Source organism: Myotis lucifugus, unplaced genomic scaffold (genome assembly GCF_000147115.1).
Source record: "Myotis lucifugus unplaced genomic scaffold, Myoluc2.0 scaffold_182, whole genome shotgun sequence".
NCBI classification, from domain to species: Eukaryota; Metazoa; Chordata; class Mammalia; order Chiroptera; family Vespertilionidae; genus Myotis; species Myotis lucifugus.
In genome coordinates, this window is record NW_005871230.1 from 465,025 (window position 1) to 486,845 (window position 21,821).

General features: G+C 48.0%; 1 protein-coding gene across 3 annotated transcripts in view; it reads right to left on the minus strand.

Annotated features, from left to right (window-relative positions):
- Nucleotides 1-930: 930 nt before the first annotated feature.
- The window catches only part of HADH (hydroxyacyl-CoA dehydrogenase), a 46,326-nt gene continuing 25,435 nt past the window's right edge, over nucleotides 931-21,821 (minus strand). Inside the window, exons 3-8 of one of the 3 annotated variants that reach the window (XM_023760452.1) lie at nucleotides 18,605-18,822; nucleotides 14,705-14,831; nucleotides 11,679-11,768; nucleotides 8,632-8,704; nucleotides 2,701-2,817; nucleotides 931-1,756 (exon numbers count right to left, since the gene is read on the minus strand). In XM_023760452.1, coding sequence (XP_023616220.1) covers nucleotides 1,638-1,756; nucleotides 2,701-2,817; nucleotides 8,632-8,704; nucleotides 11,679-11,768; nucleotides 14,705-14,831; nucleotides 18,605-18,822 — 744 coding nt within the window. In that variant the 3' untranslated portion in view covers nucleotides 931-1,637. Of the gene's footprint in view, nucleotides 1,757-2,700; nucleotides 2,818-8,631; nucleotides 8,705-11,678; nucleotides 11,769-14,704; nucleotides 14,832-18,604; nucleotides 18,826-21,821 lie in introns of all 3 variants that reach the window. The other 2 variants (XM_023760451.1, XM_006096584.3) reach the window with 2 other exon arrangements.

The following is a 21,821-nucleotide window of genomic DNA, read 5'->3' on the forward strand; positions in this document are numbered from 1 at the left end:
CGTCCTCTCTCTTCCCTGAATTGAGGGGTCAAGAAAGAGCCCTGCCATTTTCAGGACAAAGGCCCACATCCTGTAGGCACTTGGGTCAGTGAGAAGGAAATGAAGCCCCGCCGAAGGCCAGACACAGGTCAAAGGCCAAGAGCCAGCCTGAGAGCACAGGGCTCAGGCACGAGGGTGACCCTTAGTGATGGAAACGTGGTGGCCCCGCAGGTGCTTCCTTTTTCTCGTTAGGAAATGTTTTATAAGAATAACCTAAGTTTCCTAAACCAGGGTCTGTGTGTGGTAGAAATGCATGTACATATGTATGTTCCTATGATGCTATAGTTAGATTCAAGAAAAAAAAATTACTAAGCCCCCTTTTATCATGAAGTGGGGAGTGGGCAGTGGGGATGGCAATCTCTCAACCATTAGACTTATGCCCCAGGACACCAAACAAGGGTGCCCATTTTGGGGACAGTCCTGTTTGAAAGTCTGGATTTGAAATTCCCAAATGTGCTAGTTTGTATTTATTTTATCATCAAAACTAGTTCTAATCCTGGCTCTGCTACAAAACTTCTGGTGACCTTGGGCACATAACTCAGGGTCTTTGTTAATGAGGTCACTGGGCCTCAGGGTTTCTGATGTCCTTCCAGCTTCAAAATTCTATCTTGGAAGACACTTTCTCAAGCCAATGATTAAAGAAGCTTATGTCACATTATTTCCCTTTGTTGGCAAAGAAGCAGATGTTCCTTAAAAATTGTTTTCTGTGCCCTTAGTATGATTTTATTGGCAAGAAACCTGGAGTGATGGCTACAGTCAGGTCCCCACAAACACCTCCACATGAACACCTCCTCCTCGCCACTGCCGCTTTAAACAGCAATAGACCGAAGGCGGTGGGGCACAGCTCTCGGCTAAATCACCAACCTTTACTTTTGTAATCACTTAAGCATGTTACCATTTAAAATTATACATGTTTATTTCAATTCAAATTTTTACAGATTAAAAGATTGTATTTTATTAGAGTCAATTTGTAGGCAGTTTGCAGTAATGATTTCTCATGAAAAAAAAAGAGAGAGAGAGAGAGACCATACTCATCCAGATTTCAGATGAATGAAACCTCTTCCTGCAAACCAAGAGCATGGCGATGTTCCTGCCAGTCCAGCAGATGATGAGTGGGATAGAGACAGGACACTATGTTGTGCCCAGGATGTGCGGAGAGGCTCAAAGCTGCAGGTAGCAGACCTCACAAAGGTGAGATGCAACGCTGCTCCCTACAGCGCGTCACAGACACATCACGGTCTCGCCAACGCCTCCAAGTGGCAGCGATGACCCCTAAACGCTCTCAGAGGAAGTGTGTGAATTCAGTGTGTGAATTCTCAAAGTGACGAGGTTCAAAAGAAATGTTTGCTCCAAGGCACCAAGGGTGTAAAGCTTTTTAGAAAATACACAGAAATGAACAGACTAAAAAAAGGAACTCGTTCTCAATAGAGAACCCTGCTACGTGTAAATAATTACTTCAGACAGATTACAATCAAATTGCACATCGCATAGACTGTGCTGTGTGGGAGCAGGTCCGACCCCAGGGCATTCCCGCGGGTGCTTGGGGCGGCTGCTGGTGGAACTTACAGGGCTCGTCCCGGAGCCGGAGCACCTGTGCATCATTTGTATTTATAAAACCCTTCTCCCGTCTTCTTGCCAAGCTTTTTCTCTGCTACCATCTTGTTCACGGACGGGCTGGGCTGAAACAGTGGGTTCTGTGTATCCATCTCATGCCACCCTATTGAGAGGAGGGAAGAGGGCTCAGATGAAGTGCTGGCCTTATTTTCACATCTCAGCATTCCCAGGGCAAGACTAGAGGTCCCACTTTGATGTGGGAGAGCCCCTTGGGTGTGGTGCCCCTCAGGCCAACATGGCAGAGAGAGGCTGAGCTGGTGCAGCCCCAGGGCCCCAAAGGAGGTGAGCTGCCTGTCTTCCCCCCACCCCACGCTGCTTGAGGCCTGGCTCCTGTTTATCCAACCCTTCCTGAAATCACTGGTTCAACTGCGGTTGAACTTTTCACAGTCAAACAACTTTCAGAACATGTGAAAAATCTGAATTTGCTGCTGCTGGTATTTTACATCCTCTTAAAATTCCAAAGCGCATGCTTCAAGTAGAACCTTCCTCACTCCTCCCGAACACGTAAGTGTTCTTTGTGAAACCTGGTAGTATGAGCTACCTGCAACCTCAGCAGTCCCACTGTAATAATTATTTTTCCTGTTTCAGAGCCTTCACAGTAAAGTGGACACATTAAAGAAAATGGCTGGTTATCTTGACTGCAGGGCGGTTACACAAATCAGAATGTGTGCGAGAAGGACACAATGCGTCAGTGCTGCTTCATGGTTTCACACTGTGCTGTGGTCTTGTGATGGAACTGCGGGGTGATACCGGGAAAGGGTAAATAGGACTGTCTGTTTTATATCTGAAACTTCCTGTGAATCTATAATTATTTCAAAGTGAAAAGTTAAAAATAAAAAAGGTACCCGGTGAAGAGATGCTAGGGAGCCAGCACATTTTTCCTTCCTCTACTACCTAGTAACTTGAGTTGTTAAGCCATGTGGGCAGGACTTTGGGAAGTCTCCTAAGGCCCCTTAGAATTTCTGTTTTAAACAGGCCTGTAAGTCACAATTGAGAGAGACTACCTCAACTCAATGAAGAAAGACAACAGAGAATCCCAAGGCGTACCGTCCATGATGAACTTCGTTGTGTCCAGCCCAACGTAATCGAGAAGCTCAAACGGGCCCATGGGGTACCCAGCTCCTAGCTTCATAGCGACGTCGATGTCTTCCTTGGACGCGTCACCTAGGGAGAAGGGGAGCCTGTTACTGTCTTCCCACAGGTCTCCTTGTCAGGTTGCTAGTTCCAGAACTGCTAGAGTTCTGCACATTCAAAAAATATCAGGAGTCAGGATTTCTGGCTTAAGTAAGATTTTGTGTCAGAGACACATGCTAAACAGGTCACAAGACTTTCAAAGCTATTTTGTAGGTGAGTTCTGCCCATGGACAGAGAAAGACCCCGAGACCCTGATTCCAACATTAGTTACTTTCTAACGGGCTAGAAATTTCCAAGTCTGGAATAATTTACTAAAATATCATTTAGAGATTTTAGAATCTAAAGCAGATTTCTGATTGATAAATGGACTTTTCTTTATAAAAAGAACTAAGTTTTATACTTTTGTATTTATTGTATATACATTTTTCTTTTCCAGCTTTCTTGGTTTTGCAAATAATGAGTATTCCTCTAGAACAGGGGTGGGCAAACTTTTTGACTCGAGGGCCACAATGGGTTCTTAAACTGGACCGGAGGGCCGGAACAAAAGCATGGATGGAGTGTTTGTGTGAACTAATATAAATTCAAAGTAAACATCATTACATAAAAGGGTACGGTCTTTTTTTGTTTGTTTGTTTTATTCATTTCAAACGGGCCGGATCCGGCCTGCGGGCCGTAGTTTGCCCATGGCTGCTCTAGAATGACAGTCACATAAACACTTCAGTCAAAATAACGTTTGAAGAAAAGCCCAAACCTGCTTTAGAACTGCTATGAAAGCTTGAACATGTGCTGAGAGGACTAAGACAAGGGCCAATATGCTTCTTCCTAGGAGTTCCATCCTTAGCATCCTGTCCTTGGGCCACAGGAGGCCTTGACAGAGAACAGCTTGTCCCTTTCTCTGAAATCGGGAGCGGGAAGAGTCTGTAGTAGGTGGCTATCTAGAATTTTGTTCCAAAGCATAAAGAAAGGGACAATTATACCAAAATGTTAAAAATGCTCAGAGAAGATTTCATACCTAAGTATTTTGGATTTTTGGGCATGAGAAACAGGAACTATTTAAAGATCTATAAAGACGATTTTTTAAAGCAAATTAAGTACTGAAGTAATGCCAAAGGATTTCAAGGCAGTCCAAGGCGATTAAAATACCAGGCAATTATTTCATAAGGGTGACATTATTAGTATCCTCTAATTAGTTAACCAGAGGGTCCTGAGGATCATGATTTGAATTCAGGTCATAAGAAAGCAAAGAGAGTAAAATGAGCATACACACTAGCCTTATCAGGTGTCCTCATTCATTCATTCATTCATTCAACTTGCATTCATATCTGTCATGTACCAGGCACCCAGACTTAGAATGAGACAAAGAAAATCAAGAAGAGCACTTGAGTATGAGTACTCAAAATATAATGGGAGAAGTCAGATGTGTAAACCAAAAATTTCACCATTAACAAGAGCTGAAGACTCACGCAGCTGTGTGGGCAAAGATGGGGAGGTTTACTCACACTACCATGACTTCACCAAAACTACCACCAGGCCCAGGTCCTAAATGTCCCAAAGAGAAACCCCAAGGGAAGAGCAGGCAGCGAAGGCCATTCCAGGCAGCAGGAACAGCATGTGCAAAGCCAGGGATGAGAAAGAACATGGCAGCTGAAAGGCGGATTCTGCTCAAAGAATTTCATTAAACCCCACGGCTTCTATGCTGTCAGAGCCGGAATGCTGGAATGACAGCCTCGTACATTCCTCTGGCTCAGCACCTGCTGTTCCCTGTGCCGGGTGCCCAATGTCCTCGGACTTCTGACATCTGTAGGCCTCTGCTCACTACCCTCCCTCTCAATGCATGTAAACTAAGGACTCGGGGCTGGGACTCCTGCCATCCTCTTACTTTATCTTTCTCAGAGGTTACTGGTCTCAACCTAACGTGCTGGTTATTTACTAGTACTAGGGGCTCTCCCATCTCATAAGAATACAGGCTACCTAGGGACAGAAATCTCCTGGCATAATGGTTCCAACTCACCTAATGCCATTTAATCAAATCTACATTCAGGGACAGGCAATGAACCCTAGAGGAAAGACTGTAATTCCAGACTCAGAGAGTCACATACTTCAAAAAATAATATGAAGACAGCGTATCACTAAACAAAACAAAACCTAAACAGTTTTACAGCACAACTCTAAAAATTCTATTTGGAGTTAAAACAGAGCCAAAGACGCAAAAAAAGAGAGAACTAAATAAAACACACACGTATAGATTGGTGTGCTATGTGGGAGTTAAATGTGGTGGGGTGTTTTAGACCATTAATTCCTAACTTACTTTATAGTGAAGCACTTCACTGAGAAGCTGATGCCCTCTACAAAGAAAACGTTACATACATGCAAAATTTTGCATGAACCTTAGGAGGTTCTTGGAACCCTCCTCCCCAGATAAGAGCCCTTAACTCTAGACAACACGGAAAAGCCTCCTCAATGAACTCCTAGATCTCCTGCAGCCTGCGAACCTGGGATCGCCCCAACAGGGCAATTTTGCTGGCTCATCAGCACCACCTACCAGCCACGCTTGGCATTACCACCACCCAGGGTCACAGCCACAAGGAGCAGAACCTCTGCAAGCCACCATTCCTTTATTCAGCTATAGTGACCTCAATGCCTGTCCAGTACTGGTACACTAAGGATACCGCCACAGGCAAGAGAAGGGAAGGAGAAAGACACCTGCCCTGCCGCAGGAACTGAGTGGCAGCCAGACAACGAACCAGAGCATAAAGACACTGGCAACACAGATCAGGTCCGGCCTGCAGCCCTGAGAACACATGGTGGAGTTGTGAGAAAGGTAGGGTGAGGGAAAAGGCCCTCTGGCAAGGACACTGTCCTTGATGACAACAGAACCTCTGGATATAAGGAGTGACAGTGTGAGCAGGACATCACAGTGACTGGAGGCCAGTGACTGTGGCCCCATCACCCTGCCAGAGCCTACCGTGGCCTGTCAGAGTGGCACCTGATGGGGGCAGCTGTCTGCTACTGGGCACCAGCCTGCTCAAAGGTGTGGAGAGTGAGCTCTGACCCGCAGGGATGAGGGTGACTGACTCCACCAATCAGGCCTTAACGACAGTGGGGATGAATGAGAGCGACAGAAAGAGGACAGAAGCTGAAGGACGCAGAGACGCTCGAAGCTCAGAGGCAGAGGGAGAGCGGTGGAGTGCCCGGATACCATGGGGAGTTGGTGCAGCCTGTGGCTTTCTGCAAGCTGTTCAGCTGCCAGGAGGCCTGAGTGGATGATGACTGGGATGAGCCCCTCTGTAATGCCCCAGCCCCTTCTGCTGAGCCTGCACCTCAAAGCAGCAGTGTGCCAGCCGTGTGTGAACACTCACCCCACAGGTGTATCAGCAGTGTGTGTATGGTCTGAACGTGTGTCCCCCAATTCCTATGTTGAAACCCTACCCCCCAATGAAATGGTATAAAAAGGCGGGGCCTTTGGGAAGTGATCAGGATCAGATGAGGTCATGAGGGTGGAGCCCCCATGAGTGGGATGAGAGCCCCTCAAAGAGCCAGTTTCCTCTCTGCAATCTCCACGTGAGGACAGTGTGAGGACACAGCGAGAAGTCAGCAGCCTGCAGCAGGCCCTCACCAGAACCCAACCTTGCCGTCACCTTGACCCTGGACTTCCAGCCTCCAGATCGGTGAGATATAAACTCGTTAGTTACAGGCTACCCAGTCTGTGGTATTCTTGTGACAGCAGCTCGAGCTGCCCAAGGCAGTGTTGTACAGAGCTTTCCTCAAGAGTTCAGAAAAGGCCGGGAGAAAGAGTCAGTGTACGCCTTCACTGTATGACTCTGCTGCTGGGCCCCGGGCTCCCCCCGCCATGGGGCAGACACAGCACGCACTGTGTCCTCACCCCCCAGGACAGCACGAGACTGTCTGCAAACATGGCAGAGACCAGTTACAGTTAGGAAGAGATGTGAGGTGGCGTGAACGCCTTTGCTGCTTCAAGGAGCCCCGCTGAGGCAGGGCTAGCACAGGGGAGCTGGGATGACAGGGAGGAATCAACAGTGACAAATGAACAGATGTGACAGGCAACAGAGGATCCAGAATGGGTTCAGGTTTCAAAGTAGAATAGATGCTGGCAGGTCAGCACAGACAATGGAAATGGGTGGCGGGTGTGCATCTCACACACCTCTGTGTGGGCTGAAGGAGGGCAGAACCTTGAGGGCAGCAGGAGGGACATGGTAAACACTTGGAGTGCGGGAAACGAGTTAAGTCGGCTCGCGTGAATTGCGCGTACTCCGCGGGAGCCGTCTTTAACTCGGTTCATATAGATTTGCGGTGGAGTGCGGGAAACGTGTAAACTCGGGCCGATTGTAACTGCGTATTACCAAATATTTGTTTGTAATCCACCCTTTTGGTGGATGGAACAAAACCAAAAGACAGAGCCATCTTATATTTTGGCGGGAAATTCACCCGCACTCCAAGTGTAAAGAGCCTGAGGTTGACATGAGGAGTCCAGACCACAGTGGGCTTGCTGGGAGAAAGCCCCGCCCCCAACATGACCCCCAGCTGTTCTAGAAGAACAGGCGCCGGCTCCCAGGCCCTGAGAAGCAGTCAGCGGGGAGGCAAAGGGACAGCAATGACAGGTGCTGAGGGCAACGTCAAAGGCAAACTAAGGGTCAGATTCCCCTTCCAGCTTCACCTCACCAGCCACTGGTGATGGTGAGGCTCAAAGGGAATGCATCTGTTCAGAAAGAGACCACTGCCGGGGACTGGGGACAGAAGACAAGAAAATGACTTTCAACTTACAATCTGATACATGATCCATCTGCAAATATGTCAAAGTGACAGTATGTTGCAGTGAGAAAAACACCATCAGGAGGTGAATCACCCACAACATGCTCTATTCTAACACATTACATTACAAAAACCAACCCTGCCTTGCAAGGTTGGGCAAAACATTTCCCGCTTCCTCTGAGCTGTAATTAGGTGTATTTGTTGATAGATAAACACAGAAGTGTTGGTTTGATCTTGGAGCAAAAGTGAGGCAAATGCTCTCCTGAAACACAGAGAAAAGTTTTAATATTTAAAGCAGATTTTGAGGAAGCAAATGTGCTTTCATCTCTCTGGAAGAGCTGGTAGAAACGTTTTGTTTCGAAATGACATGCTCAGGAGCAAGCATTTGTGAAGTAATTGAAAACAATTACACTTGCTTTTTATCCATCCTATTAAGGCTCTTTGCCTTTGAAGCTGACATGATAGTTACCTTTCCAGAAATGTGGTGGGGAAGGCAGGCAGGAGGCTACATGACATTTTATAATCTGGACCGGGTCCCAGGTCTTATACGTCTATCAACAAGTACTGAGGAGACATTTTAGACTATTCTTAGGGTTAAAAACCCAACCTGTACCGTGGCATCATCAGCAAGGCTGGACGGGGCTGTCATAAGTGGTCCTCAGCGCATGCCAGCCTTGTTACTTACTTCCTATCACAGTCACAATTTAGAGCTTTAAGGAAAACTGAAGGTTACCTAGCCCAGTAATTTTCACATTACTACTATTATTTTAAGCAATAAACCCTTTAACCAAAAGCAGAGATCCAGGATATAAAGCTGTGCTGGGCGTGCAATTGCTCTGGCCAGGACTACAGTGGAGGGTCCCAGAGCCACACCTCAGAGGCCTCACAGGGAACCCAGGGGGCCCTGGCAACGCACTGACAGAGGTACCAGGGCCCAGGGTGAGGCCAACTCACCCGGCTAGAAAATGGATGCTCCTTCCCTGCTCTGTAAGGCCCGCCCTTCCTGCAGCCCCTGCCTGAGGACATCCCGGCCTGCGGCTCCCGCCTGGCCCAGGACAGCCACCTCGTGCGTACCTCGTTCGTACAGCCGGACTGCTTCCATGAGGTAGGGCACCAGCAGGCGGTTCACAATAAACCCGGGCGTGTCCTGTTTTAGGAGACAGAGAAAGAAAAGACACGTGAATTTTCATTGAACTCTATCTTTTGTGAAGTCACCAGGCTGCCCCTATGTTACCCATATTTATGAAGCTATACATTTTCAAAACTTGTATTATAGTAGTAGCACAGCCTTACTTCCACTTTACATGACAATTTATCCAACAACTATAGTACTTAACAAAACCCCAGATGCCCCCTTCTGACAAGGTTAGAAGTCAGAAAGCAGCCTGGGAAAAATATCTGCTCTACTTACAATATACAGTGTTTTAAAATAGAGTTTATATTGTCTACATAAAGAGCCTGAAAAGAGTACTAAAACTCACAAAATATTTAAACACACTACTAATCAAAAAATTTTCATTGGAACAAAACTGGCATTTGCCAGTAAGATTACTGGGAACAGGTTTTTCCCCATTAAAATATTCAGTGTTTTTGAGGATGCTGAGACAGATACTCTCATAATGTTAGTGGGATGTAAAGAGACATCATCCTTGAATAAAGCAATTTAATTTTATGAAATTGTACAGCTTACATTGTTCATGCGTTTTTATCAATTTATTAAATATACTTTATTGCACTTACTATGTGCCTGGTATTGTTCAAGTACTTTACAAATATTAATTCAGGCCCTGGCCTGGTGGCTCAGTTGGTTGAAGCACTGTCCCATACACCAAAAAAGGTTGCGGGTTCCATTCCTGGTCAGGGCACATACCTAGATTATGGGTTTGATCGGGGCGTGTACAGGAGACAGCCAATTGATGTTTCTCTCACACATCAATGTTTCTCTCTCTCTCTCTTTCCCTCCCTCACCCCCCCCCTCTAAAAATCAATAAAAACATATCCTCAGTTGAGGATTACAAATATATATATTATTTATTCCTCATACTAACCCTGCGAGGTAATTGTTATTACCTCTCTGTAAGGTAAAGGACACTGAGCCACAGAAAGGTTAAGTAACTTGCCCAAGGTTACACAGCTAGTAAGTGCCAGAGCCAAGAGGTGAACCCAGTCTGGCTGGCTCCAGAGTTCATGGCCTTAACCTTTTTACCTCACACTCCCCTTCCCTGTGAAGTCTCACTATGAAAAGACACACTGCAGGCACATGAATGCCACTCTTCTCTGTCAGGTGTTGGCAATTACCAATGCAATCCTATAGTCTAAATCCAGCGCTACCCCCCCGCCCCCGCCCGTTTTTAAATAAAGTTTATTGGCACACGGCCACATTCATCTCAGCATGTGCTGTCTCTGCTGCCTTCCGCTACGACAGCAGGATTGAGAGGCTGCAGCAGAAACCACGTGCCCTAAAATATTCACTCTGGCCCTTTCCATGAGAGCGTGCAGACCCCTATCCTATGTGGGTGCCATATATCGTCAGGATGCTTCTCCAAGAGCCTGAATAACTGACCCAGAAAGACTCCCAGGAAGCACTACGGTCTAGTCTGGAGAAAGTGTTCTGGATGATACAGTAGGTACTTTTGTGAGACCAAGAGTTCCATCCCTGCGCCTGGCGTGGCTCCCCGTGGAAGAACAGACCCTTGCTCTCAGGAAGTATTGGTTGTGCTGCTGAGCTTGACCACTGGCTCGGCCCTGCACCCCCACTTTTGCAGCCAGCCTCTGATTTGCTCACACTGTCCTTTCCAGCGTATGACTACTACCTGCCACTCACACAGCATAAACTGCTAAGAAAGTCCAATCATAACGTCAGGTTAGTAACGTGATTTTTAAAAAATCCAGACAATTTAAAACCACAAACCTAAACAAATAAAAAACGAGTGTTAGGAAAGTGAGACTCCCTAAGAGCCTACACTCCTGGGCTGGGGACTGGCACGTGCTGCTCTGCTCTTTCTGGTGCCCGGGGTCCACATCCACAGGCGACTGACTCGGCTGATTTGTGAACAACCCGAGTCTTCATGGGCTAATACAATACTGTGAGTTCAAACTCAAGAATCTTTTAGAGCCTTGACTAGTTTGGCTCAGTGGATAGAGCGTCGGCCTGCGGACTGGGGGGGGTCCCAGGTTCGATTCCGGTCGGGGGCATGTGCCTTGGTTGCGGGCATGTCCCCAGTGGGGGGGTGTGCAGGAGGCAGCTGATCGATGTTTCTCTCTCATCGATGTTTCTGGCTCTTTATCCCTCTCCCTTCCTCTCTGTAAAAAATCAATAAAATATATTTTTAAAAAAATCTTTTAGAAAGCAAAAGTAGGCTATGAAAAGAACAACAATGATACAGAAAATTATGGTAAAAAAAAGGTGAGATAGTTATAAAAATTTTTAATGGCATTTTGTGACACAACTGCCCCTTTAGAAAGCTGCCAAGTCATGCAGAAGTGTGGCCCTTACATTTTGGAAGAACCAGTGAGTAACTAAACAAATGAAGAGACTGAGGTAACCAATGCGAAGCAGTGGAGGGCCAGGGGTGACTTTACAGCTCATAACTGGGGACCCTAAGGGGAAAGGTCGAGGCAGGCTTTCCATTTGACCGCACTTCTCACTGAAAACAAAACACACAAACGACAACGCAGCATTCCACTGAGAAGCAGCTTTCCTAGCATGACCTGGGGCAGGGCGGGCTGCTCTTCTCTCATCACCTCCCGACTATGCGTGCTGCTCCTGCCAACAGCGAAGCCCCAGTGTTCTGTTTGGGATGCACAGGTCCATCAGGCTGTGCCGGACACACAGGGTGGTTCTGGCTCCTGAGGCCCAGAAGCTAAAGCTGATGGAGTAACAAAATCCATTTGTGGAAACACAGCCACTTGTCAACAGTCTGCTGCGCCCCTTTGGATCTCAGACTCCCCATGATGGCCCTGGCGAGCTAGAAAGGAGGCGCAGCTCACTCTTCCCAACCCATGGACAAGCCTGCAGTACAAGTGCCCCATCTCCCGCATCGTTCTCCTGCGCAAGAATTCCACCTGGAGCAAGTCAGGTCCCGGGAAAATCAGCCCTTCCCATGCTACTCAGACTCCACCTTGCAGGTAACAGGATGCTTTCCCAGGGCTTTGCTGAAGTCTAGCAGAGATTCAAACGTCTTCTGGCTGGTCATCGGCGTTTTAATGACCTGGAAATGCAAAGTGGAGAAGAATTATGACCCAGATCAGCACACAATTTTAACAGAACAGTTCAAGAAACATTGACCAAAAGCACCCACACGGGCAGCAAAAATAGCTTTCGTTTCAGAATAGAAGGATCTCAGCCAGAAACAAAATGTTTACCAAAACGCCCACTTTAAGACACTGAAGTACTGCAGAATACACAAAATCAAGGCCTAAAATACAAAGGTGAGGGTTTGTGTAGGAGAGTTTTACAGGCTTTTTTGTGAGACAGACCTGGGCTCAAATCCCAACTGCACCACCTCCTGGCCCACAACTCGGCATGTTTTGTGAGACTAGAACGACACTGAAATCACTCTACCTGTCTCAAGGAACTGAGGCGAGACTGTGAGGCAGGGCAGGATTGCAGCCCTAGCAGGCAGGAACTGCTCCCTAGGTGCCGACTTTTGCTGGTGTTTTACCTGCTGCTGTTCACCACTTCAGGGAGGTAACTGGAGGAGCCTAAAGGCTCTCTTTGCTTCTGAACAGGCCAACCACAGAGGAAGGCTTTCACTTCCTGCAAACAGGGGCTCAGGGCTGGGGCTGGCCTGCCAGGCACCTTGGGAAGGTGCCCCAGTCCTTGTACCTCCTACGAGGTGCAGTGCAAGGGTCTAGTGGGCCACTGAGATCCACAGGCGACGGCACAAGCACCATGCCTCGCAGCCAGCCCTCAGGAAACATTGACTTTACACGTCAAGAGTTAGATTCTGGCAAATGGAGTGAGAGCCAGGTGAATTCATACTTTAAAAAAACCAAAGGATATATATACATACATACATACATATATATATATATATATATGTAAGGACTTCACCAAAAGTCAAAGCAAACAGGCGGGGCTTCTCCGTCAGACCCTGTCTATGAGCTTAGGCAGGCCAGACCAACCCTGCGTGCCTCTCTCCTGTGACATGGGATGAGGACACCGATACGTCCGCCCTACTTGAGGGCGCCATGTGCCTTAATGAGCCAGTACCTGTGCAAGATGAAAGGTGCAGCTAAGTGAAGAGATTCTCATTTGTGTTCTAATGTGAGCACAGCCTGGGGTGTGGTGGAGTGCCAGGACACTAAGGGAAGTCAGTAAGTGGAAGCAGAAAGAAGTGCCAGGAAGATGGGGATGAGGCTGGGAAGAACCAGCCAGACACTGCTCTGTGGCATCACCCATCGAAGGGCAACCCGAGAGCTGATCTAAGGAGGCGCCACACATCCCATCAGAGCTACAAAGACGGAGTAGGGCACAGGCCGCTCAGTACGGAGTTTTAAAAATAATGTGTTAAAGAAGTCAATGGTAAAGGCTTTTAATGGGAGGGCTGCATATTCATTCACTCAACCAAGAGCAACATGCTACACATAATCTGCTTATAGCTCCAGCAGGGTCTGAAGAGAAGGTATATATATATATATATAAAACCAGTTCCAAGTAAAAGGCAAGAGCCACTCAGCCACATGTGAAAGCTAAAGAATAAACACTGAATAGAGAAGAGCTCTGTTTTAGAAAATATTTTCTAGAGAATGCTAACATTTGCTAATAAGTATTAGCTGTTAACAACCAATGTGCAACATTTTCAAAGACACAGATGGACCCGATCCGATAAATGCAGTTGAAAACAACATTATTAGAGTTTGAAGTAAATCTATAAAATGTGTCTTTATCTCCAAAACACATATGCACATGATATGTGGTTTACACAAGAAAGTAATTAGTTGCTAAGTACAGAAATGTTAAAAATCCCATTCCACTTCTTTTGCTCTTTTCTGCATAAAAGAGGATAAATGTGGTTTTCTCTATCCCCTCTTCATTCTTCAACTTCTTCAAAAACCACCATAGGGAATGGGGTAAATTGGAAGAAGCTGAGGAGCAATGTTAGAACAGACAGATTCCTATCGCAAGCTGGTCAGAGCTGTCACTCGACAGAAAACTATAGGAAAACAGTCCTCGTTAACCTAACGCTCACGCTGCTGCGGGATGGGGTGGGGTGGGGAGGGCAGGGATAAAGGAAGGAGCGAGGCCTGGAGAAGGCAGCAGTGGGGAAAACAGGTCCCGAAACACTGGGCTCCACATCCCCCACACTTCGCACGGCAATAAATCTCCAACCTCACAACAAATGCTACTTTAATAGCGGCTGCTCCTCACACCCCGTCATTAGTCCACTGTAAAAGGCAAGTTGCCACATTTCAGGTACCAATTGTCTACTGTGACTCCATCTTCCTCATCCCCAAGTCTCCAAGCAAACAGAAGCAGCAACCAGGAAGGCTGGGGCAGCCCTCCCAGGCCACTCCCTTCCACCTGCGGGTTTGTGGTCAGGAAGTTCAAGGTTATCAGGAGCTCTTTAAATAGCTCTGATCACAACACCCAAAAGATGTGCCTCACCCTGGGGACAATACTGAGGCCCTATTAAATGGGGCCAAATTCACCCCAGGAGCAGTGGACGAGGTAGTGATAGTGGCTCTTGTGTGAAACCAGGCTGTCTAATAAGAATTCCATCTACAGCCTGGAGCAAACTGACCTCACCGAGACCATCCAAACACGTGTGGCTCTCCCCTGGTTGCATCAAGCCAGTGATCTTTAGTGCTGCCTCCCAGTCAGATGCCTCTCTCTGTACTGCCCACCAGCTTTGGAACAAACAAGTAACTAACATTCCACAAAGTTAACTGCCCTCCTGGACATCACGGGTCAGAACACAGGGCTGTGGAGAAACGAAACACAGGGGCCTTCCTTTGGCTCTGAAAGGATAGGCTATCCCCAGAAAAACACAGCACAAGGACAACCTACCCTCACCCCCCACCCCCACCCCACCCCCGGCTTAGAATCCTTCCGGTGCAATACCCCATGGCAGGGCGGGTGCGAATCAGAGGAGCAGGACAGAGTTGCAAAGCAAGCAGACACGCACAGCAGGGGCCCACTGACCTCCACGAGCTTCATCATGGGCACTGGGTTGAAGAAGTGGAGCCCGGCGAAGCGATCCTGTCTGGTGGTGGCATTGGCTATGTTCGTGATCTGCAGAGAGGAAGTGTTGCTGGCAAAGATTGTGTGTCTGTGGAGAGAAAGATGGTAGGTTATTGGAATGAATCCCATCTTTGGGAACAGTCAGGACTATTCTCAGATGCAATGCATGAGGCAACACTTCCTGCCCAGATCTGCTGTCCTGACCCCCGGAGGAAGCCAGAGAAAAGACTTCTTCATATAAGAAACTGAAGTCAAGTGACCTGGTTCACTTATTTTTAAATTTTTATATGAAGTAATTTAAAAGTTACTTGTTCCAAAGGTGTATTTATTAATCTTTGCCAATCGTTCCTTAATTTTAGGGAGCAAAATTTCTCCTCTCCAATTGTATTAATTTTCATGGTATGAGGGAAAAAAGGAGGCAGCTACTTAACCAACCTCAGCCACAAAATAAAACTCTAAGTGATCAAAGACCAATGAAAGAAAGGATGCATCCAGACTCAAACAAAAATTGTAAAGAAACACTTGGATTCTCAACTAGAACCATCAGGTAAGAAACATGAACGAAGATCTTTTTCCCTCAGTGAAAAGCTTTACTTCTCCACTGAATGGGAATTCAAATGAAAAGAGAAGAAAACCACCTGGTCCAAAAGCAGTTTTAAGGTTCCACAAGTAGAACTGGGAAAGAAAAGATACATGTTTATACATGATAAATGTAGTTCAAGGTATTGTGCTCCTAAAAAGACAGTGTCGTCTTCTTTTGTGCATATAAATATTGTGAAATTTAAAAAAAATACTGACTTAAACCAAATTTAATTTTTAAGACCACAATAAAGTGGGGTGCCAAATGAACAACAGGCAAATCTTTTTTTTTTTTAAACAGGCAAATCTTTAAATAGGCAAGACTTCCAAGCTTTCCTATGGCACCACCTTGTGGGTGAGTAGATACAAAACACCCTAATGCTAATTAGAACCACAAAAGCCTCGTCACAATACAGCAAGAAGGAGAGCAGTCCTTTACTGAGGATTTGGGGTTCCTGCTTACCAAAACATCAGGGGCAAGTGGGAGGAGGGGCAGAAGGCTGAGAGGAGAAACAAGTGGATTTGGAAAGAGGAGAGAAGACTGAGGTGAAAGGAGAAGCCAGTGTGGCTGGGTGGCTGCTCAAGCCCCCAGGAAAAGATCCTCTGGGTCTTCTACTCAGGAGAGCGCTCACTTTTAAGGCACCACAGCACCCAGCTTTCTCAACAACTTCAAGTTAGCCAATTTAAAAGCCAGGTAGAGGGGATTTTTCTTTTTTTAAATTTTAAAGTTTTAAAATTCTAGTTTTCAAAGCTGCTTGCTTTTTGGTCAATGGAGGAAATAAACTACCTCCCATACAGAAGGCAATGAGAAAAGATCCTCTGCAATAGCAACGAGTGTGGTTGCCACAAACCACACACCCTGAGCCATAGCAGCAGGGGCAGTTGAAGGGCATTTACAGGACATCTGAAGGGCAACCCACTTGCAAAAAGGGGAAATGAAGATGCATTGATTGCAGAGCATGTTTTGTGAAAGGATGAAGTCACAACAGAGCCCAGTCCCAAGTGTCCCCAACCTAGGACACTCCCAGCACACGTTTTACCAGAAGGGGAAATGTCTCCTCCCACTGCTCCTACCAGCATCTCACGTCCTCTTCCAACACAAACACAATGTGCTGCATAATAAATATACAGGGTTGTCTTATCTTCCACAAAAGTATGCCCTCACATTTTCCCTTTCTTGGACCATCTTTTGTTTTTCCCCTTCTGACAGTCAGTTACAAAAAAAGCTATTTTTCTCTTAAATGTACTAAGAAAAAATCGACAGTGCGAGCCTAATGATCACTGGCAATGCCTGCAGGCCTGAGTGTGGAGAAGGCAAGAGGGGGTGGTGGGGACTGCGGTGCCGACAGGGGAGAGGCAGGACTCAGCTGACTAGGGGCCTTAGCCAAGCTTTCATCTGCAGTTCTTACACGAGAGAAGTCATGTCCTCCTCCATCTGGAATGCTATCACTGAAACATATTTTCATCTCCTGTTATAGGACCTAACTGTAAAGCACTGCAGTAAAGTATATCTTACTCAAGCTACTTAAAATGAAAACAAGCGTGTAGAGAAGGACAGCTGATGGCCAGAAGCAAAGTCACATCTGTTGTGGGCACCACTCCCCCTATTTTACAGATTGCTAAGGAAGTTAGTCTTAGAGTTAGAACTGGGATGGTCTTGGACATTATTTACCCCTAACCCAACTCAAATTACAGATGATACAACTGAGAGCCAGAAAGGTTTGCTGGCAGTCCACAACCAGAGGGAAGTGGTGGGGCTGGCCCCAGAACCCTCACTTTCCCTACAGTCCTCCTATTACTGGATGCTGACATAGAGGGCAGTCACACCTGTCACTGTCACCAGGGAATGACCAACATTGCAATACTAGAAGCCTGGTGCACAAGATTCGTTCACTTGGCGGTGGGGGGGGGGGGCGGGGGTCCCTCAGCCCAGCCTGCGCCCTCTTGCAGTCTGAGAGCCCTCGGGGGGATGTCCAACTGACAGCTTAAGAGCAGGCTTAAGCGGCAGTCAGACACCCTTAGTGCTGCCACAGAGGCAGGAGAGGCTCCTGCTACCGCTGCTGCACTTGCCAGCCGTGAGCCCCGCTTCTGGCTGAGCAATGCTCCCCCTGTGGGAGCGCACTGACCACCAGGGGCAGCTCCTGAGTTGAGCTTCTGCCCCTTGGTGGTCAGTGTGCGTCATAGCGACCAGTCATTCTGCCATTCAGTCAATTTGTATATTAGCCTTTTATTATATAGGACAGGACAAACTACTTGGTTATACTCCCTTTCCCGGGGCAAGTGTCTGCTTATCTTAGAGGGCTTCCTGCTGACTTTGGAGCCAACCAAGAAAGCCCTCGGTTTCTGTTAGGTGTTTCTGCAGCCCCTACATGCCAGTGTACGGAGCATGAGCATGCAGATTGGCAGTGATAGACAGGTGACAGAAAGATAAGTCTCTTCTCTTTGCTGGGGCAGGGCCTCTCCTGAACCCAGGCCATAGAGCTCTGAGGGTTGACATTCCAGCAGGCTAGTATGCAAGGGTCTCTCTGTAGCCACTGCTCACTCGTGGCTGCCTAAGAATTACTTGTGTCATATAATCTTATTCTGACCAAGAAGGGTGAGTGCAGCCAAATGAAACAGAAGGGGAGTATGAATGAGTCAGTCAGGTGTCACTGTCACCAAAAGCCAGAGTCAAGCACAACAGAAGGCTCCAGACTCTGAGAACATGAGCTGCACGTGCACAAGCGTGCTGACCGTGCACAGTCCTGAGTCCCAGGCACCTGCATGCCTGACCTTCATGGGGCTAGTCTCCCCACCCTTCGCCAGAGCCTGGTCAGAACTTAATGCTCCTTTAGTGCTCACAAGACTGTTACGATTTAATACAGATAAAGCTTAGAACAGGAGAGCCCTGGGAAAACATTGTGCAGACAGAGGCACCCCTTCTCTTACACCATTCTGTTAGTTCCACCCAAATAAGGGGACATAGGAAACTGCTCTGAGGGTCCTCAGCAGACACTGAAGGACATGCCCTCCTCCACCCTCTGGCCTGCGAGGGCCCGTGACCCAGATGCTGCGAGAGGCAAAGGCCTGGCCCGGATGGACCCTCCATTTACCATGGGAAATTCCACCTTTGTTTGGGGACCAGAATCAGATCAGGGCAGCCGGATCCTCAGGAAGCAAACTGGGAATGGTGAATGGAGACCAAGGGAACTAACTGTGGGCTACATGGGGAAGTGGGCTTACAGCCAGAAGCCATATTCCTGGGAGGAAGCCCTCAGACCCAACAAGGACGTCTGCACGTACTCGGAGGCAAACTTGTCCAGCCTCTTGAAGAGCTCGTTCTTCACCTTCAGGTTCTCCACGATGGCCTCCACCACCAGGTCCATGCTGTGGACTACAGATGCCGCGTCTGTGTTGGTCGATATGTTGCTCAGGGTCTTCTCCACAAACTCACTGCCTGCCTGTTGCCGGGAAAGGAAGGAGACATTCACTGAGCTCACTGGAAAATGGAGTGTGATTGACTGCTAAAGGGAAGGAAAGAGGAGGGTGAGACCAGGCCCACACACCTGACACAACCTGAATGCACCTCGAGATTCTGAGAAGTAAACTCCCTATGTTCCTGCTTAGGGACAGTGGCATCTCCATGTATGTTAGGTACCAAGGCAAGAATTCAGTCTGTGAACAAGCCCAGCTGCTGGTCAACTATCACTGTCAGCTATAGGTTGTAATCTTCCAAGCTTCTGGCCAGCTCTGCTCTGGTTACTAAACCGTCTGTTAACAGCGCCTGTACTGGCCTGCTGACATCTGTCCCCAGAGTGACAGGCTGCCAGGTTCTGGTCCAGGAAGCCTATAATTTGTCCTTCCGGGGAAGGGTGAAAGCTTAGCTCAGGACCATCCGTCAGTCTGGGAGGTGGTGCTGACTATTGCCCTCTCACAGGAGGTAGGGAAGAGCTGAGTAAGAGCAACAGAGAGGGTAAGAAAGCCAAACTCAGCATTCCCCAGATAATAATCTCCCATCACAGGCCAGCAACTGGTGTTTCAAAAACATGCCAGGCACAGCCTCTGCTCGCAAGAGCTTCAAGTCCCATCTTTCCTCATCGTGACTCCAGGTCTCCACAAACAGACCTCAGGGCAGGAACAGACAGTTCTGCCATTTGGTTTCAAAATGTAATTTGCCCATGGACATCGAAATGGTCATAATCAGCCAAGGCTCCCAAATCATCACTGAACAGCTAACTCTCAGAGCTGTTCAAAAGAAACATGAAGTGAGAGGACAGGTCACTTTTAAATTTCCATTGGCTGCATTTTATAAAGTGAAAACAGGTAAAATTTTTATTGAACCCAATATATTGAAGATATCATTTCAAAATTAATCAATATTATAAAATTTTAGATGCTTAATATTAGGTTAATACAGTACATCAACCAGACAGGCTCAAGATGACACGTCCATCTCAGAGGATGTCTCTGGCAGAGATGAGAAATGTCAGGAGACTGGATTCCTTCGGAGTGACTCTTTGGGAGCTCAGCTACCTGGGCACAGGGGCATTTATTTACACGCAGGACGGGGCTGAGTCTCTGCCCACTGAGGACAGTCTGCAGAGTAAACAAGTAAAATATGCAGGTTATCGATCTGGGTTCAAACTCACTCTGAAAACTAGATCCACTCTGTCCCTCTGATTTTTAAAAGGTGATTAGATATTAAGAAAATGCAAACCCAAAAGATGAGATACCACTTTCACACCTCCTATGATGGCTTTTATGAAAAAAAGGAAGGAAGGAAGGAAGAAGGAAGGAAGGAAGGGAGGGAGGGAGGGAGGGAGGGAGGGAGGGAGGGAGGGAGGAAGGAAGGAAGGAAGGAAGGAAGGAAGGAAGGAAGGGAGGGAGGAAGGGAGGAAGGGAGGAAATAACAAGTGTTGGCCAGAATGTAGAGTATCTGAAACTTCCGTACACTGTTGGTGGGAATGTAAAACAGTGCAGCCATTATGGAAACCGGATAGGTGATTCCTCAAAAAACCAACAGGATTGCCATACAACCCAGCAATTCCATTTCTAGGTACATAACTGAAAGAACTGAAAGAGGGACTTGAACAGATAGTATACTGATGTTTAGTGTAGCATCTACACTAATAAAAGAGAAACATGGTAATTAGCGTATGACCGCTACCCTTCCCATTGGCTAATCAGCATATCCTTATGCAAATTAACTGTCAGCCAAGATGGTGGCTGGCAGCCATGCACTGAAGTGAACAGGGAAGCTTGCTTGCTCCAGTGATGGCTGACTCTAACCTTCCCCGCACTTGCCCGCCTCTCAGCTGCAACTCTAAGCAACTATGTACTATGTGGCAAATAAGAAGCTAAACAAAACCCCAGAAACTGGCTTTCAGTCAGCCAGGTTCAGCCAGCCGGACCGCAACATTGTATCAAATACAGAAGGAAAAACAAAGGCCAGAAACCGGCTTTCAGCAGCCGAGGCCTCAGAGCTAAAGCTGGCCCAGACTAAAAAAAAAAAAAAAAGAAAAAAAGGAGCTGTTGGGAGCTTTAGTCACCCGCCAGCCAGAAAACGGCCCTCAGCCCCTCACCCAGACTGGCCAGGCACCCCAGTGGGGACCCCCACCCTGATCCAGGACACCCTTCAGGGCAAACCAGCCGGCCCCCACCCGTGCAACAGGCCTCTATTCTATATAGTAAAAGGGTAATATGCCTCCTGGCACCAGGATCAGCGTGACAGAGGGCAGCGCCCAAACCCCCTGATCGCCCTGTGGCTCTGTGTGTGACAGGGGGCGGGGCCACAACCTCCCTATCCGCCCTGCTCTGTTCCTGACAGGGGAAGGCGCCCCAACCCCCTGATCAGCCCTGCTCTATGCCTGATAGGGGGGAGCTCCCCAATCCCCTGATCGCCCTGAGGCTCTGTGTGTGACAGGGTGCTGTGCCCCAACCCCCTGATCTGCCCTGCTCTGTTCGTGACAGGGGAAGGCGCCCCAATCCCCTGATCGCCCTGCGGCTCTGTGTGTGACAGGGGGGAGCTCCCCAACCCCCTGATCGCCTTGCGGCTCTGTGACAGGGGGGAGCTCCCCAACCCCCTGATCGGCCTGCGGCTCTGTGTTTGACAGGGTGCGGCGCCCCAACCCCCTGATCGGCCCTACTCTGTGTGTGACAGGGTGCGGCGCCCCAACCCCCTCCCCCCCAGGGGACCTGCTCTGTGTGTGACAGGGTAGAGCCATAACCTCTCCATCGGCCCTGCCCTGACTGTGACAGTGGCGGCGCCCCAACCCCCTGATCGCCCTGCTCTGTGGGTGATAGAGGGTGGCGCCCCAACCCTCCTCCACGGCCTTGCTCTGTGTGTGACAGGGTAGAGCCATAACCCTCCCCCATTGGCCCTGCCCCTGAAGTGAGAAAGGGGGCAAGCCCCCCCAACCCCCCCTGATCCCCTCCTGCCTTTTTGTGATGAAAGGGGGGGGGTGCCCCCACCTCCCCTTATCGGGCCCTACCTCTGGGAAGGAGGAAGGGGGGGAGCTCC